Source organism: Pteronotus mesoamericanus, unplaced genomic scaffold (genome assembly GCF_021234165.1).
Source record: "Pteronotus mesoamericanus isolate MK-2021 breed Mesoamerican mustached bat unplaced genomic scaffold, CSHL_Meso_final contig_82, whole genome shotgun sequence".
Classification (NCBI taxonomy): Eukaryota; Metazoa; Chordata; class Mammalia; order Chiroptera; family Mormoopidae; genus Pteronotus; species Pteronotus mesoamericanus.
The window spans coordinates 8,770,445-8,780,633 of NW_026555265.1; the positions used below are offsets into that span (position 1 = coordinate 8,770,445).

The 10,189-nt window shown below is 36.1% G+C and overlaps 1 protein-coding gene across 1 annotated transcript in view; it reads left to right on the forward strand.

Annotated features, from left to right (window-relative positions):
- Positions 1-7,004, forward strand: part of PLS1 (plastin 1) — an 85,550-nt gene extending 78,546 nt beyond the window's left edge. Inside the window, exons 15-16 of the mRNA XM_054585153.1 lie at positions 5,034-5,158; positions 5,409-7,004. Of these exons, the coding sequence (XP_054441128.1) occupies positions 5,034-5,158; positions 5,409-5,544 (261 nt within the window). The 3' untranslated portion in view covers positions 5,545-7,004. The remainder of the gene's footprint in view (positions 1-5,033; positions 5,159-5,408) is intronic.
- The last annotated feature ends 3,185 nt before the right edge of the window (positions 7,005-10,189 follow it).

Below are 10,189 nucleotides of genomic sequence, written 5' to 3' on the forward strand. Positions count from 1 at the left end.
CATAATACAAGATACAGCTTGGGCCAATATTATGGAGGAATCTGGCCTTAATACAGGATATTGGTAAGGGCATTAATGTAGGAAGAGTGACTATTTTCGGAATACTGTTCTGAATGTGGTGAGCAGGATGGGTTGGAAGAAGAATGGTTTAAATTCAAGAACAGTACCTAAGAAGCAGAGGCTGAACTCAAGGTGTGAAGCGAAGAATCTGGAGTTTTAGGGGTAGGGAAGTGAGAATGTTAAGAATGAAGAGTTTTTTGCTGTTGTAAAAGAAGTAGTAGGCTTTGGCCGCTTGAGTTTGGGATGCACAGGAGAGAGAGGAGTGAAAACTCTTGATTTGGGGCCTGGATAAATGGAAAACATGATAACAAAAATAAGGTTGTCTTGAGGTGCAGCTGCCTTCAGGAATGAAGATGGATTCAATTTCAAGCTTGTATTCAAGGTGATTTTCAGAAAGTGAAGAGTTGGATGGAAGGAGATATAAAACAGAATACAGACTTGGTGATCAGTTGAATAGAAGGGACGGTTGAAAAATGGGAGTACACAAACCCTTTAAAGGGAGAGAACTCACCAGGAAAAGTAGACTGGAGAGTGTGATCTTACTTAAAACTGAGGTGGCAGACATATACTGCAGAAGCACTTGGCATTTAGTAGGTGCTTGATAATAAAACCTTTATAAATAGTTAAGAAGTGTGGCAGTGAATGTTGAAAAATAGTTGGAGTGGGGAGGTTTTTTCCAACTGTAAGAAGGCATTATATTTGAAAGCTATAAATGGTAGTAGTAAGAACCGATTGATCATAATTAAGGCAGGCTATACCTAGATATTTTAGAAAAGACAAACTTACCCTTTTAGTGGCAAAGCAATTTTCCTCACCAAGAATATAAGGAAGTGGTATATCAGCCAATAATGATAATCATGATAGCCATTTATTGAGTCTTGTGTGTCACTGTGCTAAGTATTTTATACAGTATTGTTTCTTTTTCCCTCTCAATTCTATAAGCAAAAAAAAAAAAAAAAAAAAAAGCATTAGAAGAATTAGGTAACTTTTCTACCACCATAGAGCTATGAAGCAGAATAGCTGAATTTCGCATCCAGATATGTCTAACTGCAGGATGAAAACCAGACCATGGAATTTATGGCCCTGGGTCTGACTTCAGCTCAGCCACTTATTAACTGTGTGGCATACTGCTCATTCATTCCATAAATACAAGGGTGATCAAAAGTAGGTATACAGTCGTATTGTGACATTCTTCTGAGTTGGTACAGCTACTGTAATAATCATAATCTGCATGTCTTTGTCTATACACACAACTGTAAACCTACTTTTGCCATCCCCTGTGTTCAAAGCTTACCCTGTGTCAGGTGCTTTGCTAGTCACTGTAGTTACGTAATGCCCTCAAAGAGCTCACTCCTCAGGGAAGGAGACAAATAAGAAAACTGGAATCCTATGGGGTGTCAGTGATACTATAGAAATCAGCTAAGTGAAATAGGAAGCACATGAGAAGGGCATGTGTTATATAGAAACCTTAGCAGTTGATACTAGCAGCTGGTCTACATCTCTTGACAAATAAAGCTGAATTTATTTGTTGCTTACCATTTAGTATTGTGTGACCTTGAGAAAATTATTAATTTCTCTATGCCTCAGTTTTCCCATGTTTAAAATGGAGATATTAATAGTACCTGTCTTCTGAGTTTGTTGTCACACTAAATGAGTTAACAAATACAAAGTGCTCAATAGTACGCGGCATATAGTAAGGGCTCAATAAATGGGACTTCCTAAGCTATTGGTACTGCCAGTATATATAAAGAGCATCACATGCGGAAGGGTTCCTGTCAAGCTTTTTTGGGAATTCTGGCAGCCACATCATTTTTTCCCCTTCAGAAATGACTGGAAGAACAATGGAATGGAAGGTTCTAATAGGAATATGTATCAAATATTCCCAAAAGAAATTAAGAAAAAGAGATGGTATAATTTGTTATCTTGAAAATCAAGCCAAACTCTTGACTGTCTTTAAGATTCTACAAATTCATTTTGTTTAAGTAGTTTCTTTATGAGTAAGTTAACAGATGTGGAAGGAAAATGATGAAAATACATTTATATACTAAACTAAGGGTTTTACTGTAACCCCTATTCCCTTTGCAGAAGTAAAGTTTTTCACTGATAATACACAAATCAGAGGAGTTGGAAGATAGGCCTGTTTTCTTGGAAATAGGGAGATAAGGGATCTGATATGACCTTTAAAACTCAAATTTTCATGCAACTCAATAAAAGTTTTTCCTAAAATGAATCATAGAGAGATAGGTGGAAAAATCCTTACTTCCTATATTTAAGTGAAGAAATATTTAAAATAGCACAAAGGGTATAAACTTTCAGCTATAAGATGAATACAGTCTGAGGATCTAATGTATAAAATGATGGCCACTGTTAACACTATATTGTATAATTGAAATTTGCTAACAGTAGAACTTACATATTTTCATCATATATAAAAATAAATATATACATATATGAGGTGATGGTTGTGTTCATTAACTAGAAAGACTAGGAGTCTCTCACAATGTATAAAGACGTACACTGTAAATATCTCACAACTTTATTTGCCAGTTTTACCTCAGACCTCAGCGAAGCTGAAAACCAAAACACATCAACAATTTTCCCCAAACTTTAAAAAAAAACCCTCACAAATATGTCAATAAGTAATCAAAATACAGTACAATTAAGCCACTTGTCTGTTTTTTAATCACTACAGAAATATTATGAAAAGCAAGCACATAGAAATTATAAATTTATTATAGAATTACATTAAGTTTAATTTTAGAAAATATAATGGTGTACATCTAGAATGCTTATTAAAAATGTGGATTCCTAGCCCCATCCGCAGACTCATTAATTCGAGTATAGGGATAAATTTGTACTTTGAACAAGCATCTCAGATAATTTTCATGTAGGTGGTCTGTAGACGACACATTGACAAAACAGCTGTGAGAATTTTTCAGAAATAGAGAAGATGCCAAAAAAACAGATCTCAATTACCAGCATGAGACAGACCGAAGGACTCTAATTATTTGTACCCCTCTACTTCTCCCCTCCTCAAATGTTTCATAGAATGAACATTCCTGAAAATGAAGAATATAAATTTTTCTAAGATTAATAAATGCAGTGGCTCATAGATCATGGCCCCAAGAGAGCAACCTGTTACTCTGTTTCACAGGCCTCATATTTTATCAAACATTTATTAAGAACAACATTCGGCCAGGAACTGTATTGGATGCTTTCATTTATATTATCTTAATATTCTTAGGAATCCTATGACATTTCCATTATAGTGATTAGGAAAGAGTATTTTGGCTTCAAGTAACAGAAACACCACTTAAAATGGTTTAAACCAAAAGAGAAGGTACAGTAGCAGAAATCCAGAGCTGTAGGACAGACTTCAGGATCGGTTGAGCTAGTAATTAAAGTATGTCATTCAGGACTCAGGTTTTTGCCCGTCTCTGCTTTGCCATCTAAACTGCCAACTTCACCCTAAAGCTGGCTCTCCTCTTGGTTACTGGATAGCTCCTGGTTACAGAGGTTTTATAGTGTCATTCACATCTAGGGGGAGGGATTGCTGGCTTTCCATAACTCTTCCTGAATAGGAAGGACCTTGCATTAAATTAAATTAGGCCCAAATTAAATCAATATGGCTTAGCCTCTATTTGGCTTAGACTAGAGTTTTTCAAACTTTTTTTCATTATTATTCACCCAAGAAGTCTTTTTAGACATTTTCTTCCTAAACATTCTCCCCCATGAAATTTTAATAACATAGATGTTACTGTATGTTTGCTGTATACCTAAAAAGAGTAACTTGACCACCCCACCCTCATAATGCATGGCCTAGGACTAATTCAGGACAGCCCTGTAGCTGTGGAGGGGGTCAGCTTTCCTTGGAGCACATATCCCTATGTTGGAAGTATAGATACAGAGCAAAAATACGAGTTTTGTTAGGTTGGAGAAAGTATTCCATAAGGAGTAGATTCTGGATAGGCAACCAACAGTGGCCACTATTCAAGCTGAGAGACAGAATAATTTGCTCAAGTACTGGTAAGTGGTAAAATCACTTCAGACCAGGATTTAGGACTTCAAGGGCAATGCTCTATCCACTAGAATTTAGTTGTCCATTTTTAGTTTGACTTGGAGGTAACTTAAAAAAATGGAGAGAATCTTGGAGTGGAACAGTTATGGGTTCAAATAGTGATTCCATACTTGCTGGTTGTATGACCAAATCACTTGAGTATTGTGAACTTTATATTCTTCATCTTTAGGGATTAAAAAAACTGAAAATGTAAAGCGACAAGAATAATGCCTTTGTAGATGTTAGTTCCTTTCCACTATCATTTTTCTTTCTGAAAAATATTAAGTGAAGGCTTAGGAATCCATGCTCTTAAAAAATATATTATTACTAGAATTGCAAAACTATTAATTTAAAAGTTACCTTCTATTCCCTTTCAAAAGTTGGTTTTTTTTATAGGATAAATGCTATAGTTAGCATACTTTAGGAATTGTCACATCCACAAATCTTAGGTATGGTGACGACTCTCTACACTGTAAGCTCTGTAAAGATGGAAAGATGGAAGGAAAAGTATATTTTATTCATTTATTTTTAAATAAATATGCTAATTGATTGTAGAGAGGTAGGAAGAGGGGAAAGAGAAGGGGGGGAGTCAAGGGAGGTCGGTGCGGGGGAGAGAGAGAGAGAAAGGAACTTTGATTGGTTACCTCCAGTATATGCCCCGACCAGGGATCAAACCCAAAACCTACGTAAATGCCCTGACCAGGAATCAAACCCACAAACTGTTGGTGTGTGGGACGACCCTCCAACCAACTGAGCCACCCTGCCAGGGCAGAAGTGTATTTTAAATGGTTTGTGATTTGTGCTCGTTGAAGAAAACCTGAACGTTAAGTATAAAGAAAATTTATCAATTGCTCTCAGTTACGTGGTTATGACCTTCTGGTCTGATACGAATGTTCATATACTCTTTATTTTTTAGGACAAATCTATTAGCACTAGTTTACCTGTCCTAGACTTAATAGATGCCATTGCACCAAATGCAGTTCGTCAAGAAATGATAAGGAGAGAAGACCTTTCTGATGAGGACAAGCTGAACAATGCTAAGTAAGCTTTTATGGTTTACGTTAGAACATAGTGGTTTTTTAATTTCTTAAATCCTTACAAGTAAGGTTTCTATGTTCTTAAAATTCACATTTTTAAGTACAATTTGTATAAGGAATATGATTTAAAGACTCATAAACTTAACCTTTTTGTAAAGTTAAGACTTACCAAAATATTTCATTCTTTTGTCAGTATATATTGAGTGAAAACACAGTAGATAAAAAATACCAAGATATCTTTCTTGTCTTTTCAGATATGCCATTTCAGTTGCTCGAAAGATTGGTGCCCGGATATATGCCTTACCTGATGACCTCGTAGAAGTGAAACCAAAGATGGTTATGACGGTGTTTGCATGCTTAATGGGAAAAGGACTGAACAGAATAAAATAAACATTAAACGTATTTTCTGCCACATTAAACATATTGAATGCTTCACAGTTTACAGAATTCTGAAATGTAGTGGGTATAAAACCAGAGATTATTTATATGCTTAAAACAGTTGTAAAATTCATTAATGAGTTCAATATCCTGTTCATTCCATTAGAGTTTGTTGACCTTTTTGGATAACACAATTACTTTACTAGTAGATACTGATGATGGAACATGTTCATCATCAAACTGATATTTCATGATAAAATTAATTTCATTTCCTGAAAGTCTCAAAACAAGACTAATTTCTTCTTTTTCATGGTTCAAAAAAGACCAATACAAAAATTTTTTTCCAAGTCCTACTGCGAAATATGTTTTGATTTGTGTGTATGTGTTAATTTTGATCATAAATGTATTCAAAGTCATAATCTGGTTTAATCCCTCTTTTTTCCCTCTGTGCAATGGTATAAAGCTTTAACTTCTCTGTAAATTTCTGTATTGTCTAAAACTATTAAGTGACAAGTATTGTTCTATTAACATAAAATATTTTACACATGAGAACTCTTGAATAAACCCCAAAGTTCATTCTCTTATCTAAGAAGCCAGAGCTTTTTACTTAAAACTTAATTTTAACTGCATTGATACTTTGCATATGCTAATTTGGTAATGACAGGCAGCATATATATGTTGGTAGGGTGTTATTAGAGGAATGTGTGTATGCATATATGTACTTTCACCTGAATTCCCTGGGCTTTCTTAAACAGCATGTATAATTGGTAAGTCAGCCAAGTATTTATTGTGACCCCACACTCCATGGGTACTTTTCAGTTTGTAGATATTTGATACATGAAAGTTTCTTTAAGAAATATTCATTTTTGATGTGCATATATTTTTTGACCGACTTCTCCAAATATTTATAGCCAAATATTGGCTACAGGATTTCAAGACATGTTGACACTGTAACGTTAGCTTCATATTACAGATGCTAATTTTGATTTATACTGAAGCCCTAAATAATTTAGAACATGCCCACTGAATTTCTTTAGCAGAAAACTACTATTTAACATAGAGTATTTTCACATGTTTTTTTCACAGCCTCCGACAAGACAGCAATGTTTGGTTAATGCTTGTGTTACCTGAGATGTATTTTTGTCTGAATCTTTATCAGTAGAGAGATTCTTTGCTAACAATTGAATTCAGAAATCTACTTCCTTCATCTTCCACTGCTAGTGCCAGTGAAACTGCTGTGTAACAAAAATGCTGTCACTTTGTCAGTGTGAATGAGAAGTGGAACTCCCCTTTTTACCACTGATTAAAATGTATATGTTGGTTAAGAGTAAGACTGCTCATGTGTTTAGAATAGAATTTTTAACTGAAATTATCAACAGGTGGAACTATGAAATATATTCTTCTACTAGAGAGATTTCTTTTCCTTTTATATTTTGATGATTGTGTTCTTATATGACAATTAAGATATGTTCCTGCCCTTTTGTGAGATTATTTAAATCATGTTTTTCCTTTTCATTTTTTCACCATTGTATTTATTAAGTTATCTAATTTACATGAAATTTAGCACTTTAGCATGTTCTTTTTCTCACAATGTATGTTTAATAAAAATTCTGTGTATGTACAAATGTGTTGGTATGTATTTCATTTAAAGAAAAATATAACTGTGAGAAGTTATCTCATAAGATAATTTTCCAAAAAAGAGAAACTAAAATAATTAGTAAAACAAAATTCCTAATTACTAGTTAGTAAAACTAATTGCTAAACTAATTATTAAAACAAAAAAAAATTTATTACCATACTTTGTCATGTATAATGCTCACCCATGTTTTTGGCCCAAACTTTCTGGCAAAAAAATCTTTTGTTTTAATTTTATAATTATGTATATTTAGATACTTGCTTTTTATATTATAAAGGAATTTTAGCATTTATTTTTGAACACATATGATACAAGAATTTTTGCTTTCTAGAGCTACACTTTTAATGCACAAGTACAAATTAAAGAATTAAAAACATTTATATAGATACGGAATTAGTACTACCCATGTATAATGTGCATCCTTACTTTTCCCTCTAAAGTTTTGCCGAAAGTGTGTGCGTTATACGTGGCAAAATACAGTTGGGGAGAAAAGGTTGTTCTTTGGGTCTTTTTAAAAAAATTCTCACCTGAGGATACATTTTTTTTATTTTAGAAAGAGAAGAAGTGAGTGAGAGAAACATCAATCGGTTGCCTCCCACATGTGCCCCAACTGGGGATGGAAACTTGCAACCCTTTGGTATACTGTACAATGCTCCAGCTAGCTGAATCACCCGCACAGGACAGTTCTCTGGTCTTTTAACATGAACAACTTTAGTAAAGACCAACTGCATATTACTGCACATTTAGTTTGTGCTGAAGTAATTTTGTTGCATCAACCAATTCACTAACATAAATTTGTCTATTATGATCCAGGTATGATGTTAGACCCTGGAGATTCAGCAGTGAAAAAATATAGACAGTTTCTTGACCTCATGAATCTTCTATCCTTGCAAAGGGAGAGAGATGATAAACAAATGGGAATTTTATATAGTGATCATTGCAGTAGGAGAAATAAAACTAATGTCATAGAGACTGACTTGGGAACTGGGGTAAAGATTATTTTAGTTTGGGTTGGTCAGGGAAGATCTCCTTAAGGATGTGCTATTTGGACAATATGAATGATGATGAGCTAGGTCGTAAGTATTCAGCCAAGGGAAAAAGTGCAAAGGCTCAAACAGGAAGAGTCTTGTAGGAATTTTAGGAAAATAACTAGGCAAATACAGCCTAGGAGTAGTGAAGAAGAGGTAGAGAGTTTGGAAAGGTAGGTAAAGTCTATTCTACTTATAGGACTAGATTGGAATCCGGATTTTCTCTCCAACTGGAGTTGGAGATGGCTCTTCTTTTGTATCCTTTGGTTTGGTAAGTTGCTCTGAGTAATGTGCTACTTTTGAATCTTGCATTCCATCGTTCATTATAACTCCACTACTGGTCTGCACATTACAGATGCAAAATAAACAAGATCTGGAGACCTTAAAATACTCCCACTTTGTGCTAGATAAAGAATGTGCTAGAGAGGCAAGAGAGAATCATCTGCATCTGAGTTGATTCCAAGACTTCTGAGGAACAGGATGCAGTTGCAACACATGCTTACTTGGAAGAAAGAAAATCCCTCTAATACTTTGGAATGCCTCCAAAGTCTATCTGTTAATGTAGGTTGAAATTCCCCTGAATCTAAGGTATCAACCCAGCACCATTGAAGTTCTATGGGAATCACCTAAACCCAGAAACTTGCATAGACTTAAAAGTGGAATATATAATTCTGTGCCATTTGAAGTTTTTACCCTCAAACACTCCAGCTTGGGAATGGGTCATGGTTAGTGTGGTTCTACTTACTGAGTGAAAGTTTTAAGCTCACACACACAAAACTCAAATATGTAGTGCTGTGTTCACAGGCCCAAAATTTGCAAGGAGCAACTTTAACATTCCAACAAATACACAAACTTGGAACTGAATTCCATTATAGAATGGGGGAGACTTATGATCTATTACAGATAAAAAGGCTAAAATGATTCAATAGATAACTACTATTTTGAAGTGAACACACGAAAATCTTTGGAAAGGTGGACAATCTTGCCTAGCAATTCCTCTTAGGAGGACTTTGATGAGAAAGATGTATTTAAGAAATTTGGGAGTTGGTGTTGGCAGGGACAGGTTGGAACAAAACAATCTGAACAGAACAGGATGTTATTTCCCTCAAATACAAGATACTTGGAAGTAAATTTATGTGTTGCCTTACAAGCCTAAAGCCTTGAGGGCACAATTTAGATTTTTGTGTGGCTGCTTGTGGGAAGCAATAATAATTATTCAAGCCAAATAATTGCCAGCCTCCCTCCTCCCCCGCCCCAGGTTTTAAAGGCGAAGGAATCAGCTTTAAATGAAAGCCTGAGTAAGAAAATAAATTATTCAAGAAAGTAGCCCTTCTGTGCTTGAGCTAGCTTTTGCCTAAATAGTACTCATCTTTTAAAATCAGATTTATAAATGTGAAGAAGAAACCATTGAAGGGCTGTGATGCAGAGTCCATCCTAAAAAAGTGCTTGCCCATGGATACATATCAGTACCCCTTAATTACATGCGAATAAATGTATGGCATCAGGAATACGACGCCGGTCCTCTATCACAAACGAGTTGCTAAAACCGGAGTCTTCTGAAATGCGGGTGGCTAGCCCAGTGTAAGTACACCAAACTCGCCTGGCCTCTTGGCGATGCAGAGGACACGGGAATGTGAAATAATCTGACGATTCTACAAGAGGGTTCTACTGAACGTACGTTGTCAGCAGCTCGACGAACCACACCGCTTTTTTTTCTGCGTATTTACTTCTGTGCTGCAGGGGACGGTGAGGAGATCTCCTCCAGCCCCAACTCTAGGGAGAAGGAGCCGCGGCTGAGCGCCTCCGGCTCAGCTGGAGCTGTCCCGCGCCAGGCAGCTCTCTGGGAGCGGGAGCTGGGCGCCCCGAGACCACGCCCCATCTACAGGCCCCCGCCCAAAGCCCAATTCGGCCCGCAGCAGGCTCCGCCCCGTGTCAGCGCTGACGCGTAGCGGAAGGTGACGGGAAGAGATGGATCTGTGAGCATCTCTCTTGG